Source organism: Salvia hispanica, chromosome 4, assembly GCF_029641045.1.
Source record: "Salvia hispanica isolate PSC_SH4W2 chromosome 4, Shi_PSC_v1, whole genome shotgun sequence".
In the NCBI taxonomy this organism is placed as follows: domain Eukaryota; kingdom Viridiplantae; phylum Streptophyta; class Magnoliopsida; order Lamiales; family Lamiaceae; genus Salvia; species Salvia hispanica.
This window is the reverse complement of record NC_142695.1, coordinates 52,184,538-52,208,074: the sequence shown is the minus strand read 5'-3', so window position 1 is coordinate 52,208,074 and position 23,537 is coordinate 52,184,538. Positions and strand designations below refer to the sequence as shown.

Sequence of the window (23,537 nt, the reverse complement as noted above, 5' to 3'; positions counted from 1 at the left end):
TTTCAATTTTACGTATATAGTCAGATGACTTCTTACTTCTCTCCACCCATAAAATTAGGTCATATATATACTTAGTTAAAAATAATTGAAAATTTTAAAAATAAACATATCGTTTTATGCCATTTACCCGTATTCAACTAATGGGCATCATTTAGTGAGTTATATTGGGCCTGAAGTTACAAAACCCTATTTCTAAATCCTATTTACAGACTCAAATACGAAACTATTCTGGCTAAAAAAGGCTCACATGATTCGATCGAGACAGGCACAAAATTTCAGCAGAAAAATCGTGCCAATTACTCTTTTTCCAACACGTGGATCTTTATTTTGGCTAATTTGAGAGGTTTTAACGAGGCTCTTTCTGTTATAAAATTAATACTATGTGAAAGTGAGCTCCATATTTCACTATTTTTTTCAATCATATTTTTCATAAAGAAAGTATTTCTTGAAACCTGCACCGGTCAAATATTGGACATTTAATGAGGACCGAAGGAAGTAGAGTTAATAAGATGGTTGGAGAGATACGGGTTTGTGTATGATGCGGGTTTTAATGCAAACTTGGTCTAATAAGAGAGATAGAGAGAAAAAAGTGGCGAAGTATTATAGATGGAAAATGAGACATTTGATAAAAAAAAGTTACACCAACTTTTATGGATGAGCTAAAATGGAAAATCAAAACTATTTTAGAACTTTTTTTTGGATGGAGATAGAAGTTGAATATGAGTGAGATATGCACATAACGTATCTTGATTATTAGAATTACCTTTTAATACTATTAGGATTTACTTAGATAGAATTAATCCATCTTTATCCTAAAATTAATGTCTAGGTGTATATCATAAAAGATTAGCTAGTCTCAATTTAAAATGCCTACTTGGATATATAAATCCGCATTTATCCAATTAAGACTAAATCCATTTAAAACACACCAATTAAATTTGAGAACTAAATTTCTCATAGCTTTCATAAAATCACATGACAAGAAGAATCTTATTACATCTTTAATTCAAAATGATGTTTTCTAGATGAAATAAAATTCACCTTCATCAAAATTAAAGACAAAATTCAACTTAAATAAATAATTAAGGATTTTAATAACAAAATAAATGCTCTATGAATTTTCATACCTTTAAATACATTTGATGTTATCTAGATGAAACAAATTCACCTTCATCAAAATTAAAGATAAAATTCAAATTAAACTAGGAATTGAATTCCAATTAAAATCCAATTAATCATTTAACACTTTAATAATTTAGGATTTAAGTAGCATGTTAATGCCAAATGAATTTTTCACTTCTTTAATTAAACCGATGCTATCTAGATGAAATAAAATTCACCTACATCATATTAAAGACAAAATTCAAACTAGGAATAGGATTCCAATTAAAATCCATCCAATTATTATACATGTAATTTTCAAAAATTTAGAAGGTTTAAAATAATTGAAAAATTCATGTCTTTTCCTTAGGTATATATCTTGGAAATAATTCCACAACACACCAAATAAAATAAAGACTATTTCAATTAAACCTTAAAATAAAACATGAAAGCATATAGTGAGAATATTCTTTAAAAATTCCATCCAATTATGAAAAAGCCAAAAATTAGTTCAAACAAATATTGAATTTCCTTATGCTAATTATCATGATATTATCTAGATGGAAACAATCCACCAAAATCAACTAATTAACAATTAAATCAATTATTTGACTACAATATTTAAAGAAGACAATTATTCTCTTTTAAATTAGAATCTTGACTTAATTGCAAAATCATTCTAATTCCCACAAGATATTTAATTATTCTAGGTTTAGGATTTTAAACCACAATTATAAATAACTTGTGCCTTAAGAAATGAAAACACGAAAACAAAAAACGAAGACGAGACGACGCGACCAAAACCCTAATTAGGGTGTAGGCCGCCACTGGGCCTCGCAGCAGCTGCTGCTGCCGCGTCTGACCTCCGCCGCCTCTTGCGGCTGCCGGCGCTGCTCCCACAGCAGCGCTCTGCCGCTCCCACTGGAGCAGCCGCCGCCCGCTGACTGCCGCCGTCTCTGCTGCTCCGTTGCCTAGAACACCGCGGCTGTTGCCCTAACCGAAGTCAGGGCTGCCGCTGTCCTTCAGAGCTGCTGTTCGTCGACGACGCCGCTGCTGTTCGTCAAGGACAGCTCCTCCGCCGCCGCCCGAAGACGACGCCGCTGCTGGACGTTGCTGTCCAGCGGCTGTGAAGCTGCTGCCCGGCGAGATGATAGCTGCTGTCCGACGAGGACAGCTCATCCGCCGCCGCCCGAGGACAACGCTGCTGCCGTCACATGGTTGTGCAGCCGCTGCCCGGTGCTGCCGTCCGAAGACGATGAGTCGCTGCCGGAGCTGCTGCCCGCTGACACCTCCGACCAGCCGAAGTCGCCACCGGCTTTTCCCACCAGATCTGGATCAGCGATCCCCGATGAAGGCAGCCCGGTATTCGAACACACCTAGGGTTTAACCCTTGTGTTCCTTTGTTCATTTTTAATTTAAATCAACTTGATTCATCGCGGTCGCTTCGCTTGACCGCGATCTTAAATCTTAATTAATCGTTTCTTACTTTGTACTCCCTCCGTCCCAAGGAAGATGACCCCTTCCTTGGGCGGCATGGGGTTTTATGCAACTTTAGTTTGTGCGTTGAGTGGAGAGAGTAAAGTAGGAGAGAGGAAATAAAGTAGAGATAAAGTGTTTCCATTTTAAGTAATGGGTCCTTGGTTGGGACAGATGAAAAAGGAAAATGGGTCATCTTTAATGGGACGGAGGGAGTAACAATCTTTTATGTTCACACAAATATGCACATTTAAACATCTAGCTTTTAGCAATTTAAATTGTTCTAGCATATTAAGAACATAAAACTATAGATCTATGAATACTTGCTTAGATCTAGAATATTCTTGTGAAAAACTCAAATAAAATTCGAGATTCATAATATTCTTTCATCGATCCAAGTATTCAATCATGGACCACTTTATTTCTTGATTCAAAAGCATATATTCACTTAAACACATACATATATGTAATTACAAACATATAATCTAGTATATATTACTTAGAATATATAGATCCAATGATGTTCATCATAGATCTAGAATATTTTTGTGAAAAACTTGAATAGATCCATAATATTCTTTCATCGATCTAGAACATCATATCATAAATCCGAAAAGAAAATCAAGAAAAACATAGATCCAACACATATTGCATTATTTTCAAAAATCCCAAGTTCTTACACTACAATTTTCGAAAAATTCAATTAATCAAATACATAATCAGAGCCTAAAAATTGGCTCTGATACCAATTGTTGGGACTACCGCAGCGAAAGACACGGAAAACAAACAGGTCCTTAACGGATCTATTTAGGTGATTATGCATTCGACTCCAATTTAATGCAATAAACATAGATCTATAGATATAACATCAAATAAACACATAATCATGTATATTCGATGTAGATTCGATTGTTACCTCATAATCCGACATCAGATTGACGTTGCTAGCTGCACCACCCGAAGATCCTTGGTTTATCGACCATGAGTCTTCCAACCTATTCCCTTGTCCTTGGTTATTCATCCGTGTGGGCGGATCTTGAACAATCAATAATAGTCTTGAAGAGATCTAGGGAAAATCAACACAAACACGAAATTGTCTTGATCTAGTCCTATGAATTAGGATAGAACAAGAACAAAAACCAAAACCCTAATCTCCCTCGTGCAAAGGCACAAAAACCGAGGCAAGAAGGGAGAGAGCGAGCGCCGATTATGGCGGCTAGGGTTAGGGTTTGTGATGTGTGTAGTGCTTGTGTGATGTGCTAGGGTTTCCACATCTCATCACTATTTATAATAGACTTGTTGGGCTAGGATGGAGATCCATGGAATGACTTAAGTGTTGGGCTCACCCATTAGATAAATTACTAATTAAATCAAATGACCCATGATTTAATATATTATCAATGGAATATTATTTTGTTCCACTAAAGAATAATATTACACTCCCACTTAAATCACCAAATTACAAATAACTTGGGTCCATTTTATTTTATAATATTTCCCGCGTTTAAGATTATCTTGATCCGTCAATTTAATTCTTTTGTCTGCTATGTGACTAGAATTAAATTAATTCTCCAAAGAGTTTTTCTAGTTTGAAACTTTATTTATTATTCGTGGAATAAATTCCAACTGCGCAGTTTTCTGAATAATAAATTCCTTTTCCAAACACCTCTTGGGGATCGCCCCTTTAGGAATTTAGTCATACCACACTGGGCACGCGAATTCTATGAAATAATATTCCAATACCTTCATGTTATTCAATTACTACCACCCAAGATATCATGAACTTGAGTTACGTACAAACTCTCACATATTGATAAGTCAAAGTGGCGTTTGATTGAATAAACAATATTGATATTAATATCATAGACTATAAAATACTAAACTTTCTGAAATATATTCTTTCAGTAGATAGCAATAAAGAATACATTTAGGATTAGATCATTTCAGCGCTTTACCACACCGGTGTAACTAATCTCTTCTTAGGTAAGAGAGGATTATCACAAACACTGCAACCGTACCAATAGGTAGCCAAAGCCTATCTAGGTTGTGAGTACGTTTTTCTTCTTACTGGATCTGGCCAAGTCCCCTACTGGAAAACTGATGAGGAGATTCATCGAATTTCCCTACTTGACCTTCTTAGTAAAAAGCCTCAGACTTGTTTATTATATTTCAATAATAAACCATTATATTATATTATTTTATATTATTCATTCTCATAATTAGGTAAACAAGTGGACGTGGCGTTTCTCGTATACATGCTCAAGCTGACTGTACAAAGGCATGTACGCTCGAAGCATCTTTTATTATACAAACTCCAACAATCTCCCACTTATACTCAAAGAATGCTTTCGAGTATACCTACCGCTTTATTGGCCTTGTGCTACACATTCACACACATTTTCTCCCACTTATACTCAAAGCAGGCTTTGGCCACTATGTACTCAAAACTATAATTCTTTAAAAGAATCTATGAACATAGTTTTCTAGAGTACATGAAACGAAAATATACTTGTAATTTATAACCTTAATTCTTGCTAAGGAGCACGATTATTTGATCAAAATATTTCTAGGCCCTTTGATCCAGTGGAATAATTTTATGTGCCTTTCTCAAGTGCACTTATACATATTTCTCTATCAAAATCCATTATTTTGATCCTTCTGAATTTCTACTGATTAAAGTAGAATACCTATAGCAATATATAAAGTTTTAATCATGTCGAATATGATTCCCAAAACTTTTAATTATATAATACCAATCTTACTTGGTACTATCCTTGCTATATAATTTGTGATGTAAATAAGTAAGTTGGATGTAACATCTGTTTTTCGAAGAATGCCTAAACCCTGCCTACACTATAAAAAGTAAGTTGGATGTAACATCAATATTAAATTCTGTGAATTACATAAAAATATTTTAACAATCCACATATATATTTAAGCGTGAATTACATAAAACGCCCCTAAATTTTGGAATTTGCAATTTTTTAATCCTTGAATTTTAAAATATTTAAAGTGATCTCTTAACTTTAGGGCGTGTTCACTTTATGTTTTTTGCCCAAATCTTGCAAGAGATAGGCCGAATATGACTGTTTGATTTACATGTTTTCGTTTCTTTTGGGCCGCTAATTAGGGGTCGGCCCAAACTGTTCACACTAATTGGGCGGCATCTAAATCTTGCAAATTTGAAAAGATTTGGAGATGCACTGGCGACCGTGTCAAGAATTGGAGTGACAATCATTATTTTGCCCCTCATTCCACCTCTATTAGCTCTGGTAGAATCATTAGGGCAACATTTCTCCATTGTCGGCGTCACATAATCGAAGGTCGAATTCAATTGCAACATTGGCAGGCGAGCTAAGGAGTTCTGTCGAAGGTGCGTGTGTTCAAAAATATACTTCAAAGTTGTACACCGTGTATGTGCTTGTTGGTTGATTTTGTGAGAATACTCTTTGTGTGTTTTCGTCTGTTTTTGGAGTTGTGGTGGTTAATTTGGGCGTTCAATTTGTGGTGCTGTTGTTTTTTGTTCATATTTTTTACATTTTTTGGTCTACATCATCAGATGCCGGGTAATAGTTTAAATTACACACGGATTTATATGCTTCTCGAGGACATACTCACCAATTACCGCACACAAACAACCATACTAATTCAAAAGTACATGAGCGCTCGTTCTCGCCGTAGATTTCTTGAATGGGTGAGAAGTTATAGTGTCATTGCTAGGACTCCAAAACAATTGGAACACATTGACCGTCTTCTTCACTTAACTGATGCGAATTGCATTGCTAATATGCGAATGGACCGTAACACCTTCGGCCGTTTATGTTGCCTTCAAAAGAGAGGGGTGGGTTACGTGTGGGTAAATCTCTGGGAGTGGAGGAACAGGTTGCCATTTTCGTTGGTGTCCTAGCGCACCACAAAAAAATCGTAAGGCTGGGTTTGAATTCTGGAGATCTGGAGCCACAATTTCAAGGTATGTGCACAAAGTGCTAGCTGCTGTATTGAGCCTGCATGAAGTGCTGCTGGAGAAGCCAAATCCAGTTATGGGTGATTGCACTGACAATCGGTGGAAATGGTTTAAGGTACATGGTTTGAATTGTATTATTTTGTTATGTATATTTACAGATAATCTAAGCAGGTTGTCTAATTGTGCAGGGGTTTCTAGGTGCCTTGGATGGTACACACATTAATGTGATTGTGAGTACTGATGATAAACCGCGGTTTCGTTCTAGGAAAGGCCAAATATCTACCAACACTCTCGCGGCTTGTGATCAGAACTTGCAATTTGTGTATGCATTACCTGGATGGGAGGGATCTGCTGGGGACTCCCGTGTGCTGAGGGATGCTGTGAGTCGGGTTAATGGGTTGAAGGTTCCAAAAGGTGATGTGTGCCACACATGACCAGTGCACTGTGTGTTATATCTTTTGTTCTTCCCAACCGAATCCTCATACATGGCTATGTTTGGTAAACATGTTGTTATTACTTGTGTGATAATGGCTACGCAAATAGTGAGGGCTTCTTGACACCATTCAGAGGCGTACGATATCATCTCAAGGAATGGGACACCGGAACTGACACACCTCAGAATGCCATCGAGATGTTCAATATGCGATACACAAAAGCAAGAAATGTCATTGAGAGGCCGTTTTCCGTTTTAAAGATGCGATGGAGATCCTCTGAAGTGCATCCTTTTGTCCAATTAAGATGCAAATCTAGTTGATAATAGCATGCTTTCTCTTGCATAACTTCATAAGCCGTGAAATGGCAATAGATCCAATCGAATCAGAACTTGACAATGCAGATTTAGGCCCGCCCAACAATGGTGATAATGGTCCCGCGTATTTTGTGGAATCTGTTGAGCCATCTAACGAGTAGAACCAAAAATGCCATGACATAGCTGAGGAAATGTGGTTGAATAGATGATCAACAATTTAACCCAATGCCTATTGTTGATTTTTGTATTTATTGCTCCGTTCTTGTATTTGGATAATGGACATCGGAACATTGTTTGCTTTTGTAAGTGTATGTTTGATTTCAGCGAAGTCGGTTGTTGAAGATTTGTTTCGTTTACTTTTCAGTAGCGTGAACCGGCGAAAATGGATATGATCCCGATGTGCTTCTATGGCGAGGGTAAGATGGAGGTTCGGCGTGCCAGCAAAAATGCGAACAGCCTTGGACGCTACTACTACAAATGCCCATTGGGTAACAATCACACCCGATCATTCATATGGTGTGACGAGTACGTTGATATTGATCTGCATGGGAAAGAAGACAATCCTTTTATCTCAACTGCCACTTCTACACATACATCCGAGGTTGAACATCATTACATCAAAGAAACTACACCCGAAATTGAACACCACTTCATGAAAGAGTCTACACCGGATTCAGTGTGCATTGTTTGTGGCTTGATCAAGAAACAGCATGAGTTCATGGCTATCCTAGTATTCGGATTCATGATGATTGTATTCGTACTGTTTGGTATTTTGCTAGGAAAGATGTGTTGGGACTACCGCAGCGGAAGACACGGAAAACAAACAGGTCCTTAACGGATCTATTTAAATGATTATGCATTCGACTCCAATTTCATGCAATAAACATAGATCTATAGATATAACATCAAATAAACACATAATCATGCATATTCGATGTAGATTCGATTGTTACCTCATAATCCATCATTGGATTGACGTTGCTAGCTGCACCACCCGAAGATCCTTGGTTTATCGACCACGAATCTTCCGTACTATTCCCTTGTCCTTGATTCTCCATCCATGTGGGCGGATCTTATATTTACAATTAAATAACTTTGAATGGATCTAGGGAAACCCAATACAAACACCAAATCGTCTAGATCTAATCCTATGAATTAGGATAGATCAAGAACAATAATCAAAACCCTAATTCTCCCACGTGCTAGGCATGAAAATCGAGACCAAGTGAGAGAGGAGAAGGAGGCACCGATTTTCCTCCTAGGGTTAGGATTTTGTGTTGTCTTGGATTGTGTGCTAGGGTTTCCATTTCATTCATTATTTATAGTGGACCTTATTGGGCTAGTAAGGGGATCCATGGAATGACTTAAGTGTTGGGCTCACCCATTAGATAATTAACTAATTAAATCAAATGACCCATGATTTAATATATTATCAATGGAATATTATTTTGTTCCACTAAAGAATAATATTGCACTCCCACTTAAATCACCAAATTACAAATAACTTGGGTCCATTTTATATTATAATATTTCCCGCGTTTAAGATTATCTTGATCTGTCAATTTAATTCTTTTGCCTGCTATGTGACTAGAATTAAATTAATTCTCCAAAGAGTTTTTCTAGTTTGAAACTTTATTTATTATTCGTGGAATAAATTCCAACTGCGCAGTTTTCTGAATAATAAATTCCTTTTTCAAACACCTCTTGGGGATCACCCCTTAGGGATTTAATCATACCACACTGGGCACGCGAATTCTATGAAATAATATTCCAATACCTTCATGTTATTCAATTACTACAACCCAAGATATCATGAACTTGAGTTACGTACAAACTCTCACATATTGATAAGTCAAAGTGGCGTTTGATTGAATAAACAATATTGATATTAATATCATAGACTAGAAAATACTAAACTTTCTGAAATATATTCTTTCAGTAGAAGCAATAAAGAATACATTTCGGATTAGATCCTTTCAGTGCTTTACCACACCGGTGTAACTAATCTCTTCTTAGGTAAGAGAGAATTATCACAAACACCGCAACCGTACCAATAGGTAGCCAAAGCCTATCTAGGTTGTGAGTGCGTTTTTCTTCTTACTAGATCTGGCCAAGTCCCCTACTGGAAAACTCATGAGGAGATTCATCGAATTTCCCTACTTGACCTTCTTAGTAAAAAGCCTTAGACTTGTTTATTATATTTCAATAATAAACCATTATATTATATTATTTATTCTCATAATTAGGTAAACAAGTGGACGTGGCGTTTCTCGTATACATGCACAAGCTGACTGTACAAAGGCATGTACGCTCGAAGCATATTTTAGTATACAAACTCCAACAATCTCCCACTTATACTCAAAGAATGCTTTCGAGTATACCTACCACTTTATTGGCCTTGTGCTACACATTCACACACATTTTCTCCCACTTATACTCAAAGCAGGCTTTGGCCACTATGTACTCAAAACTATAATTCTTTAAAAGAATCTACCAACATAGTTTGCTAGAGTACATAAAACGAAAATATACTTGTAATTTATAACCTTAATTCTTGCTAAGGAGCACGATTATTTGATCAAAATATTTCTAGGCCCTTTGATCCAGCGGAATAATTTTATGTGCCTTTCTCAAGTGCACTTATACATATTGCTCTATCAAAATCCATTATTTTGATCCTTCTGAATTTCTACTAATTAAAGTAGAATACCTATAGCAATATATAAAGTTTTAATCATGTCGAATATGATTCCCAAAACTTTTAATTATATAATACCAATCTTACTTGGTATTATCCTTGCTATATAATTTGTGATGTAAATTTATATATGAACATAATTACCTCATCACAATGACTAATTGGAAATTAGTCCTTATGACAAAATAAAACCGAATGATTGCATTCTTTGTTTTATAGTCATAAATTCCAAGAGTTCATTTATTTAACCATTTCTTGTGATCTTTAGAAATACTTTCTTTGGAAATCCAAAAGTAATTCTAATTTTTTAATAGCTAACTTGGAAATATCTTTTAATGTTATTAGAGTCTTAGAAAGTGTGCAATTCATCACTTCTTTCATTCTAGGGTGTGAACCCCTTTAACTCTATCAAACATTACCTTAATTCCATTTATGAATATTCTATGAGACAAAATTTAGCTCCCACTTTTAAAAGTAGAAAAATACCAGTCTCAATATTCTTTAAGGCTATTAAAACAATTTAAACAGTGTCTGGAGTTAAATTCACCCTAGTTTAATAAAACAAGCCATGACGCTCTTATTAAACACTTAGAATTTAATCATTCTTAAGAAAAACTCCCACTATTTTAATTATCACTTTCACAACAAAATAAATAAAACAATAACTAATCAAATAGTCAACTCTAGGCTTGGAACATTAAAACAAATTTAATGTGCATACTATATTTACTATACAAGAACTTCTAGTATTTATAACAAATACTTATCTTGTTTCTAGTTGAATTTAATTTACTTGTGTTGTAATCAATTATTGTGATTATTTTTCTTACACCTTTATTTGAACAAACGCGATCATAAGATCATTTTATTTTGTATTGAATCCATGTCGAACATTAATGTTCTATTGACTCATCAACAAAATAATGGTTCAAAAGACTTAAGGATTAAAGAAACTTAATAATCAATATTTCTAGAAGAAAACTTCATAATAATTGAATCAACAAATTTAGTCACAAGTAAACATTTTGATATTAACCATGTTACATTTGATGTCATAAATAATTGGATAATCAAAACTTCATTTATCTAATAATGCAAGCATTATAAAATGACATCGATAATCCAAAAAAAAAATTGATAAACTAGGAATAAAATTCCATATCAATAATCCATATGATATCAAAACCAAACAATACTTAAAATTCAACAATGTAAACATAAAAGCAAAAATAAACTCTTCTGACTTGAACATGGTCATCTCAAAAGTCCACCCCTTTTTCTCATCTCAGTTTGAGCATTCACAAGCTTGTTATAAAGTTCCAGAATTGAAAACATTTTGTCACTAAACAAAATTTCATCTCTGACTTCATTAAAGCTATCTGGAAGCCCGTCAAGGATCATTATCTTCTGGGTTTCTGGGTCAACTTTCCCCCCCGATAATAGAAGTTCATGGAAATAGCCATGCATGACTAGGACGTATTCGCCCACATCATGGCCCTCTTCCAATACCTCACTCCTTAAATGCTCCACAACGCGATCAGCTCTTACCCTAGAGGACTTTACTTCAAACCACTTGGGCTTGTTGACCAACGGCCTTTTGGGTTTGTCAAACCTCTCAAGGGCATTGCCAACACCGGCTAAAAGGAAGCCCTTGAGATGACATTCCACGGTATGCCACTGATCACGAAACTCCTTGTCCTCTCTTTGTAGATGGTATGTAGTCGGACGATTATTGCTGAGAATCAACCTCAAGTCATTGATCAAACGATCAACATCAAGCTTACTTTTCCATTCCTTAAACAATTCAGAGTCACGCTTCCTCGAACTAAGTATGACATAATAAATATCCCAAGTGTCAATCATCTTTCGTTCAAGCTGAGAACAAATACTAATAATATAAACATGTAAAATTTTAAAGAATTGCAAATAACTACAAAACAATTCATTAATTTTACATCCACAAAAATCAAGCACAAACGTTCTTCTACTAGGAAGCCGTGTCTTATTCATGCAAGAAATCCATTATTTTTACTGGCCACAATGTCGACAGATAGTCCAGAGACCATAAGAATGGCATGGCTGACTAACAATGCTAAAGCGTATAACTATAAAATTAAGCACTAAGGATTCTTTACTTGTGCGTGAACTCCTCTAAAGAAAGTTCGAACCGGACAAGCACCTCCTCCTATAGCTCCCTCTAAGCATTATTAAAATACAATCCTTAAAATTTCGCAGCAATATTGCTCCGGTAAAGACCAGTCGCGATATTACTGAAAAACTAATTTTACGATTTTAATAACCTTTATCTAGAGAAGTCCATACTTACGAACTGGTAATGTTCCTCCCGTAAAGACAGGCCGATCACTACTTCGCACTAAGACCAATTTTATAGAGGCCATATACAAACGTGTTGTAATTATCACTTCATATTTTCTTGTTGGTGGTTTTAATAGTTTAATTATCACTTAAGCAGATAAGGCAGGTATCCACATTCCTTTTGGGGATCACCCCTTAGGGATTTAATCATACCACACTGGGCACGCGAATTCTATGAAATAATATTCCAATACCTTCATGTTATTCAATTACTACCACCCAAGATATCATGAACTTGAGTTACGTACAAACTCTCACATATTGATAAGTCAAAGTGGCGTTTGATTGATTAAACAATATTGATATTAATATCATAGACTAGAAAATACTAAACTTTCTGAAATATATTCTTTCAGTAGATAGCAATAAAGAATACATTTCGGATTAGATCCTTTCAGTGCTTTACCACACCGGTGTTACTAATCTCTTCTTAGGTAAGAGAGAATTATCACAAACACCGCAACCGTACCAATAGGTAGCCAAAGCCTATCTAGGTTGTGAGTACGTTTTTCTTCTTACTAGATCTGGCCAAGTCCCCTACTGAAAAACTCATGAGGAGATTCATCGAATTTCCCTACTTGACCTTCTTAGTAAAAAGCCTTAGACTTATTTATTATATTTCAATAATAAACCATTATATTATATTATTTATTCTCATAATTAGGTAAACAAGTGGACGTGGCGTTTCTCGTATACATGCACAAGCTGACTGTACAAAGGCATGTACGCTCGAAGCATCTTTTAGTATACAAACTCCAACACATACCCGCCTATTTGGTGACGATGTTATTGATATCCTGGTGGGTCCCTACATGAACCCCTGCGATTTCTCCCCTCGCGACGATATCGATCTCTTTGTGGGCTGTCATGCGCTCTGCCCCTTGGACCCCGCCAGGGGCTCTGCCCCTTGGACCCCAGCCAGGGGCTGCCGCCCCTTGGACCCCGCTACCCGGGGGCGCTGCCCCCGGACCCCCGTTCATCTATCTAGGAGCTTCGCTCCTAATATTATAATGAATTCAAATAAGTGTGCACTCCGCACCTCCGTACTTAAATGATGTATCATTATAATAATAACCGATCATTCAAGTTAATCCAATTACACTAAAATATCTAACAATCCTCCCCTATTTTAGTGCAATCCTTGATTAACTAAAACAAGTCATCTCAAACAATCAAACTTTTGCATAAATGAAATATCGTAACGATTGAATTCCATATTAGTACATTACACATTCCAAATATTCGAATACCCCGGGTGTCTCTAAGGATTGAACCCTGGGAACTCACATTGAATACACGAAGATAATGTACATAAAAGTTTACATATGAATAGTTCTATCTTGACACTATATTTTACTAGCCTATGTCCTTATCCTTCATAAACATATCGAAACCAAGTCCCAGCTTCTTGAAGCGGCTAAACTTCATGCTTATATAGGTAGCTCCTTTATTCTTGCACCTACATTTGCAATTTTTCAAAAGAACTATTAAGAATCTATATATTCAACCTCCTTAACTTGTAGGTCCGAACACATACCTTGGGACGATTTTCAAATGTGTTCCAATCTCCAAAATTAAGTTTTCCACATTGAATTCTGCATCTAGTGTCATACTAAATGGGAATTGGGTATCTTAATATCAGAGATTTGTAGTGGACTTTAATCCCATCCCTATAGCCGATTTGTACACAAGATCTCTACTTAACCCTTTGGTTAAATGATCGGCTAAGTTGTCATGAGTTCTTACAAACTCCACAGATATCACACCATCCAAAATAAGTTCACGAATCATGCTATGTCTAACACCTAAGTGTCTTGACTTTCCATTATACACTTGACTATATGCCTTAGCCAAGGTAGCAGCACTATCACATCTGATAGATATAGGTGATATCGGTTTAGGCCACAATGGAATCTCATATATCAAATTTCTTAGCCATTCAGCCTCTTTACCTGTTGCTGCTAATGCCACAAACTCCGATTCCATTGTTGAATTTGTTATACAAGTTTGTTTCTTTGATGCCCAACATATAGCACCACCTCCAAGACGGAATACCCAACCACTTGTGGAAGAATGATCTTCCATATTGGTGATCCAACTTGCATCCGAATAACCTTCAAGAACAGAAGGAAATCCAGAATAAGACAACCTATAATCCATTGTTCCTTTTAAGTACTTAAATACTCGATTCATGGCTTGCCAATGGATTAAACTTGGATTATGAGTATATCGACTCAACTTTCCAACTGCAAAGGCTATATCGGGTCTGGTACTAATCATAGCATACATTAGTGATCCAATAGCCTTTGAATATTCAAGCTGATTCACAACAACTCCTTTATTAGGTACGAGCTTTGCACTATGATCAAAAGGAGTCTTAACTGGAGAACAATCTTTTAAGTTAAATTTTTCCAAAATCTTCTCAATATAATGTGATTGAGAAATGGAAATTCCTTGTTCTCCATGTGTGATCTTAATTCCAAGAATCACATCAGCCTTCCCCATGTCTTTCATCTCAAACTTAGATGACAAAAATGCCTTTGTTTTATCAACTTGATCTTGGTCAGTACCGAAGATCAACATGTCATCCACATATAGGCAAATGATAACCCCTTTACCGGTAGCATCAAATTTGCTATATACACACTTGTCTGCTTGGTTTAATACAAAACCATTAGACAATACTACGTCATCAAACTTCTGATGCCATTGTTTGGGGGCTTGCTTTAGTCCATAAAGAGATTTTACCAACTTACAAACCTTATGTTCATTACCAGGCATGACAAAGCCTTCTGGTTGTTTGATATAGATCTCTTCATTTAATTCACCATTCAAGAAGGCAGTTTTGACATCCATTTGGTGAATTACAAGATTATGTATAGCAGCAAGTGCTAACAATAATCTAATTGTGGAAATCCTAGCAACAGGAGCATAGGTGTCAAAATAATCAATTCCTTCCCTTTGCCTAAAGCCTTGGATAACCAATCTGGCTTTATATTTGTCTATGCTTCCATCCACCTTCATCTTCGTTTTGAAGATCCATTTGCTATTTAAAGCTTCACAACCAGGTGGTAAATCAGTCAGTATCCAAGTACCATTTTGGATTATAGAATCCATCTCCTCTTGGATTGCCTCTTTCCAAAAAGCGGAATCTCTTGAAGCCATAGCTTCTTTGTAAGTCCTTGGATCATCACCAATAGTAAAGCAATACTGATATTGAAAATTAATTTCATTTCTTGATCCTTCAAGTAAGTACAATTGGAAATCATTTCCAAAGGACTTAGCTTTTCTTGCTCTACTACTTCTCCTAGCCTCAGGTGGTGAATCTATCACCTTTCCAGTAACATCATCAGAGTTACTAGACCTTGCAATCATGCCTCCAGGTTTAGGTATAGACGTGAATCTATCCTCATTGCCAAAATCAGCATCCCTTGACTCAATAATAGAGTGCACAGATACATAGTCATTAGGTTCTAAGACATAGAACCTATAACAAACAGAATTTTCTGAATACCCCAGAAACACACAATCTATGCCTCTTTGACCTATGGTTTTCATTTTAGGGTCAGTTAGTCTTACCACTGCTCGACAGCCCTAAACTCTAAGATAACTCAATTTTGGAGGTTTCTTATGCCAAAGTTCATAAGGGGTAATCTTGTTCCTTTTGTTAGGAACTCTATTCAACAAATAACAGGTCGTTAACATAGCCTCACCCCAAAATCCTTCACTTAGGCCAGAATAACACAACATTGAATTAATCATTTCTTTCAACGTTCTATTCTTTCTTTCAGCTACACCATTTTGTTGTGGTGTATATGGAGCAGTCGTTTGATGTACTATACCAATCGATTCAAAATACGCTGGATCATAATACTCACCTCCCCTATCAGTGCGAAGAGTTTTAATCTTCACACCATGATAAAGCTCTACACTTTCCTTAAATATTTTAAATTTATCAAGAGCTTCATCTTTTGAATGACATAGATAGACATGGCAAAATCTAGTAGCATCATCAATAAAAGTAACTACATACTTTTTATTACCAAGTGATGGAGTCGAATGAAAATCACACAAGTCACTATGTATAAGTTCTAATACCTTAGTTTCTTTATTTACATTCTTATTGAAAGGTTGTCTAGTTATTTTAGTTAACATGCAAGTTTTACACCTTTCATTATTCAACTCGAAAGCAGGTATCAAACTCATTTTCGACATATGTTTTAATCTCTTATAATGAACATGTCCAAGTCTAGCATGCCACAATTCTGATTTACTAACATGATTACCAATACTTGAAGAGGTCATGCAAGCAGAATTATTCACAAAAGAGACATCTAGATTCAACCTAAACATGCCACAAAGATAACCAAAGCCAATAAAATTACCATGCCTTGACAGAATGTATTTATCACTTTCTAATACTTGTTTATAGCCACAACTATTCAATACAATACCAGAAACTAAGTTTTTACGAATTCCAGGTACATACATAACATTTTCTAACAATAACGAATTTCCAGAGGTAAATGCTAGGCTAACAGATCCTATTCCTTTGATTGGTTCAGTTGCAACATTGCCCATCTTCAAGGAAGATCTATCTTCAATTGGTTTAAAGTCCTTGAACCATTGACGATCCTTGCATACATGACATGTTGCACCCGAATCAATCCACCATGAGATATCATCATCCTGCACATAAAATGCTTCAGAGATTATTGATGCATAATAATTCTCAACCGAATGATCATTAGGTATAAAAGACGAACCTGATTGCTTTTCCGGATCCTTGGATCCATTTTGACCAGCCTCGTTTTTCCCTTTTCCTCCACCCTTTCCAGACATACAATCCTTCTTGAAGTGCCCGGATTTGCCACACTTCCAGCAAGTCAGTTTGGGCTTCTTATTCCCATCCTTACTGTTATAACCTTGAAACTTCCGTTTCCCTTGAAACTTACGTTTCTCTTTACCAGCCTTTGAGGATTCACCCTTTTCCACCATGTTCACAGAAGAACCGATCACATTTTTAGTATTACCACCAGAACTCTTTTCCATATCACGTATGGACTGTTCAATTTGGAAATCACTTCCAAGTTCGACCAAGTTCAGTTCCTCCTTCTTGTGTTTCAGATTATTTTTAAAATCCTTCCAAGAAGGTGGCAATTTATCGATAATACTAGAAACAGAAATAGATTCATCCATTTTCATATCATATTGGGAAAACTGTCCCAATATCCTCAACAATTCATTGTATTGTTCCATGACAGGCCTCGAATCAACCATTTTATAGTTGATAAAGTTACCAACAAGAAATTTCTTGCTAGAGGCATCTTCTGCCATATACTTGGCTTCGAGAGAATCCCACAATTCCTTAGCAGACTCTATATTTTGATACACATCAAAGAGGGAATCAGACATACCGTTTAAGATGTGACCACGACATATGTAGTCATCGTTCATCCGCCTCCTCGTCTGTTCCAGAGTTTCATTATCAACAGCCTCGGGCATGAGAGTACTCAGAACGTACACCACCTTGAGATTTGTCAGCATGAAATGCATCTTCTTTTGCCAGCGTCTAAAGTCCTGGCCAGCAAACTTATCTAACTTTGCGAAACCTTTCGCTCCTTCCTTCATCGTTTCTTTGTTCGACATATTGATTTGATCTTTGTTAGGGAGATATAAAAACAGAGAAACAAAAACTGGATATCTGAAAGTCGTGTTTATCACTTTCAGATCAAATCAATTTCGGGGTTCAACCAAAATGTTTGATCGGATAAAATTCAGAGTATATGAAGATCATATGTATGTATTTTTCGATGATAATGAACCAGACAAAATGATCAGTAGAAGAAGAAGATGAAACAGTGCAATGAAACATTGCAACTGTTGGAAAATGAAACCGAAAATAACCAAATTTCAAAGGTTTCCTAAATTGCAATTTAGTCCTTCGATTTTCGGAGATTATATTTTCGGATGAATTTCCGATACAGCTCGACCCCAGCCAGGGGCTCTGCCCCTTGGACCCCGCCAGGGGCTGCCGCCCCTTGGACCCCGCTACCCGGGGGCGCTGCCCCCGGACCCCCGTTCCTCTATCTAGGAGCTTCGCTCCTAATATTATAACGAATTCAAATAAGCGTACACTCCGCACCTCCGTACTTAAATGATGTATCATTATAACAATAACCGATCATTCAAGTTAATCCAATTACACTAAAATATCTAACAATACCTTGAGGAGAACTGCATCAGCAGGGGGGATGAACTCAAACATGTCTACACTCACAAACCTCACATTCTCCGAGCTTTCCATGCGAGCAACGACATGTGGCAGGTCTAGCACGACGCATTTTAACCCTGAAAATGCCCCGGCCACGGCCTTGGAAACCTCCCCTATGCCGCCTGCGACATCCACCATCGTCTTCAAACCCTCAAACACATGCTTGCAGTCTTGAACAAGGATGCTGCCCATGAAGCGTGCATCAGCACCCATGGCCTCATTAAACCCTTTATTCAATCTCTCATCTTTAGCTGCAAACTCCCAATGATCCATCCCATTTGTGGTGAAAAACGCAGAGGGACATTCGTCTCGAAACCATTCAGTCATTTGATGGAACGGGCCAATGAAGGCCGGGTCGGTTAGGGTAAGTGCAAGTGGCACAAGGCTCAGTGGTTCGTCTCCTATCAAGAGACGGGAAGCTCTAGTGAGAGAATAAGCTTCTTCTCGCTCCTCTGGGTGGGAGATGATGACCTTGTCGAAGAACTTGGAGTGGACTAGAATTCGCATGCGGTGTTGATGCAGAGGGCATCGGCCAGTTGAGAAAGTGTGATAGGTTTGCTCTCATAGTGTGAATTTAACTCTCAAACATAATAAATAAAGGAAGAGTATGATAAAAAAAAAAAAAAAAAAAAGCAAACATAGTACTGCTTCATAATAAAAAATGGAAGAGATCAGTGAAAACAGAGTTGAGTTTGCTGGGAATCAATCTCTAACCATCAGTGCTACTAACTGAGAAGGAAGCCAACTACATTATTGAATTGTTTGGCAATATCATTAGTATGGATAATACATACTCATTCTTAAAATAATTGGGGGTTCCATGGGTCCCCCAGGTCCCTCAATAGGTCCGCCACTGAATCAGAGTAAACTAATTTATTATGTAATCTATCTACAGAAAATTGACTGCTATCGTGTGCTCGTAATTTTTTCTTTGTCTTGGGTTTTTCCATGTTAAATATTGGTATCGTTTTATTTCATTTGTTGCATGCATCATTTATAACATGTTCTAGCAAAAACAAGGGATTACTGCTCGGATTACACTTTTTAGGTTTGATGGATTAGGGTTTCTGATTCGTTACACTAAATAACGGACGTCGATCTTCAGAAAAGAGGTGGAGAATTAGGGTTTAAAAAATACTTAGAACTTAATCTAGAGTTTTGGAGAAAGAAGGACAAAGTAATAAAAGTGTATATGCTCATAATCTTTGAGATAATGTGTGGCCTTCCTACTTGGCGCTGGGCACATCCAAGGGCTGCATCCATATTCGAGAAATCTCTTCGTCGTCGAGATGTAATTTTATTTATTTTTTATATATACTGTATAATTTTAGAAGATGGGGCGAACAATCATGGAAACACCTCAATTATAGACCTCACTCCCAAAGTAGGAGTGATTTTATAATTTTTGAAGCCAGCCGTAGCAAAGAGCTTTGCCCATCCTTTCTCAGTTCTTTCTTTTCCTCCAAAATTAGCCATCATGAGCATATCCATGAGCAGATGAGTTTCAGTTGCCTCATGTGCTTGCTTCTCTTCATCCACAACCATATCCACAATAATCACCTTTCCACTATTGATTTTGCTATGAGTTATTGCTTCTTTGCATTTTCCCAATATTTTGGTGCAATCTTCGTCTCCCCAGTCGTGCAATATCCACTATGTCAATAATTAAGGAATTTGAACCAGCTTATCCAAAAAGACTAGTGTGTCTATTAATAATATTGAAATAAGATGGAAAGTTGATACCTTGAGGAAAACTGCATCAGCAGGAGGAATGGACTCAAACATGTCTCCACCAACAAAACTCACATTCTCAGAGCCTTCCATGCCAGAAACAACATGTGGCTGGTCGAGCACGACACATTTTAGCCCGGGAAACGCGCCAGCCACGGCCTTGGCCACCTCCCCAGTGCCTCCTGCGACATCCACCATCGTCTTCAAACCCTCAAAAACATGCTTGCATTCTCTAACAAGCATGCTGCTCACAAACCGTGCATCAACTGCCATGGCCTCATTAAACCCTTGATTCCATTTCTCGTCTTTGGCTGCAAACTCCCAATGATCCATCCCATTTTTGGTGAAGAACGCCGAAGGACATTCGTTGCGCAGCCATTCACCCATATGCTGGAACGGTTCAATGAAGACTGAGTCGGTCTCCATAAGTGCAAGTGGCACATGGCTCAGTGGTTCATCTCTTATCAAGAGACGTGAAGCTCTAGTGAGAGAATATGCTTCTTCTCTATCCTCTTGCTCGTAGATGCTTTCCTTGTCGAAGAATTTGTTGTGGACTAGAATGCGCATGAGGCGATAGAGGCCATGGGATTTTTCCTTGTTGATGCAGAGGGCATCGGCCAGTTGAGAAAGTGTAATTGGTTTGCTGTGTTTGTGGATGGTGTCAGGTATGCGTAGCTCAACTGCACATCTTAGAGCCATGGAGTTTATGTAGCTCAAAATGTGATTCCATACATGAGCTTGAGCTTCAAGAAGATCTTGGGAGGATGATGCCTTTCTGGCTTGATTTGATTAATTCAAGTGTTATCAATTTATAGGTAACTAAGTTAAGTCGTACATGAGAATTTGTGAGGTTAAAAAGAATCGACGTTGCTATAGTACTATTCGTAGCCTGTTTTAGGGTTTGGCCATTTAGAGTTTTCCATACAAGCTAAAAATTCAATACTCCATACTAGCTAATAGTTATACTACTACCTCCGTCACATAGAATTAAGCTAATTGGTCATGACACCAGTTTTTGTATAAGTGATGAAATAAATAAAAAGTAGTTAAAAAAATGGAATGGATGATGGAGTCCAGTGGCGGAACCAGCATAGGCCAAGCCACCGCTCCAGCGGGGGCTTGGCTGGTTCTTGACCACTGTTATCACCGGATTTTTGGGGCGCTGACGTGGTGCACCGGTTTGCAGAATCTGCCGTTTGCTAAGAAAGAAGATGAACAGTATGTTCGTATTGGGCTTTTAGTAAAATAATAATAGACCTATAGCCCATTAGTATTTAGTGTCGTAGTAGTACCTCCGTCCACCAAAATTTGTCCAATTTTTCCATTTCTGTCCGTCCTCCAAAATTTGTCTCATTTCATTTTTACCATATTTGGTAGTGGACCACATATTCCACTAATTCATTTATACTCACATTTTATTATAAAACTAATATATAAAAATAGGACCACAATCCACTAACTTTTTCAACTCACTTTTCATTACATTTCTTAAAACCCGTGCCGGGTCAAAGTGAAATAAATTTTGGTGGACGGAGGTAGTAATATATTTGTCTCGAGTCACTCGCTATTAATAATATTTGAATAAATGTTGTACACTATTTTCATTAATTCTCATGTAGAAGTTTGAATTCTCAAATTCTCTAATTAATGTTGTACACTATTTTCACCAGCCAGTCTAATTCTCTGACTCTAATGTTTTCAATTTCATCTATCCTTTTTTTCCCATTAATTTTCCTATAAATTTATATTAATTCCTAATTTAAAATTTTATGCGTTGTATATAATAAATTTAATAGTAGTATAATAATATGTATTTATTATACGTATTGTTAGATTTTGTTTTCTCTGTTTTTAGTATTAAATGCCAATGAATGCTATTCCCTCCGTCCCGGCTAAGATGACACATTGCTTAGCCGGCATGAGATTTTAGGAGTTATTGGTTAAAGTGTTTAATTGGAGAGAGAGAATGTGGGTGTAAGTATTAAAGTAGAGAGATAAAGAAAGATGAATATTTTAATAGGAGTGAGAAAAAGTGGTTGAGTGTATTAATTGGAGAGAGAAAGTTACCAAAAAAGGAAATGTGTCATCTTAATTGGGACAAACCAAAAAAGGAAAACGTGTCATCTTAAGCGGGACGGAGGGAGTACTATATTATATGTACGTTCATTGCAATCTTTAAACTCAAAATGTTCATTAATACTTTGTTAGGGTAAATGAGTAAATAATTTTTATAATTTATATGAATAGTAATATTAAAAAATTTATGCCAAAAAAGCGTCCTAAAGTGTTTTGAGATATGGTTTCAGGCAAAGAAAATAGTTTCGTTTCAACTTTTGTTCAGATATTATACATAAAATTGAATATTTTAGACATTTAAAAAAAAAATCAGCACCAGCTTATTCTAAAATCCTGATTCCATCACTGATGGAGTCTATAAATGACAAAATAAGCGAGAAGGAGAAAAAGTTACCTGAACTATTTCTAAGGGAGGGAAAAAATATTTTGTTTCTCTCTATTGGGTCGACGGAGGGGATATAATATTTTTAAGCCTAGTTTCAAATATACCTATCTCTATCGGTGTGAAGCATTTGTTGCAATTTTACCCAAATTAATCGACAATGAACACAAGTTTCAGCTAGCCGCTGCTATGTTTCTTGTTGCAGCATACCAATCGAGCAAGCTATATTATATATATTCCTTTCTCCCATTAAAAATGAATTTTTTTTTAAGTTGTCTTATTAAAAGTAAAACGTTGTGCCTACCTAATAAAGTTAGAAAGATATTTTAAAAAAGCAAACAATATTATTTCTATTTTTTCTTTCTCTTATTTTATTATTTCTCCACTTAACTCAAAAAATATTACTACTATCATATAAAATCTCATGCCAAAATGTAAATATTTCATATTTAATGGGATAGAGTAGGGGTGGAGAAAAATAACAAAATATCGAAATATTGCACTTACCCATACCGGAAAAATACAGAAAATATCAATTTTTCGGTATATCGCAATTTTCGGCACAGTATGAAAGGCTTTGGTATGGTAATACTATCAATTTTTCCTATGCTACGTATACTGTGGTATACCAACTTTTCGGTATACTGATTTTCTGATAGCCATTTCTCAATACTTTAATGATTTCTATAATGAAATCTAATTCTAGATTTG

The 23,537-nt window shown here is 36.5% G+C and overlaps 1 protein-coding gene and 3 pseudogenes across 1 annotated transcript; 1 reads left to right on the top strand and 3 right to left on the bottom strand.

Annotated features, from left to right (window-relative positions):
• Positions 1-509: 509 nt before the first annotated feature.
• Positions 510-11,708, top strand: LOC148929403 (uncharacterized; annotated as a pseudogene).
• Positions 11,709-14,001: 2,293 nt separating this feature from the next.
• LOC148929402 (secreted RxLR effector protein 161 pseudogene) lies at positions 14,002-14,652 on the bottom strand (annotated as a pseudogene).
• Positions 14,653-18,565: 3,913 nt separating this feature from the next.
• Positions 18,566-19,144, bottom strand: LOC148929401 (8-hydroxyquercetin 8-O-methyltransferase pseudogene; annotated as a pseudogene).
• A 593-nt stretch (positions 19,145-19,737) lies between these two features.
• LOC125196356 (8-hydroxyquercetin 8-O-methyltransferase-like) lies at positions 19,738-21,136 on the bottom strand. The gene is made up of 2 exons (XM_089056013.1): positions 20,381-21,136; positions 19,738-20,290 (listed from the first exon to the last, which is right to left on the bottom strand). The coding sequence occupies exons 1-2, from the start codon at positions 21,065-21,067 to the stop codon at positions 19,985-19,987; spliced, it is 993 nt and encodes a 330-aa protein (XP_088912139.1). The 5' UTR covers positions 21,068-21,136; the 3' UTR covers positions 19,738-19,984.
• Between the last annotated feature and the right edge of the window lie 2,401 nt (positions 21,137-23,537).

Coding starts and splice junctions, on each gene's coding strand:
- LOC125196356 (XM_089056013.1), bottom strand. CDS start 21,067: ATGGCTCTAAGATGTGCAGTTGAGCTACGCATACCTGACACCATCCAC. Junction 20,291..20,380: donor CTGATGCAGTTTTCCTCAAG/GTATCAACTTTC, acceptor TTATTGACATAG/TGGATATTGCACGACTGGGG.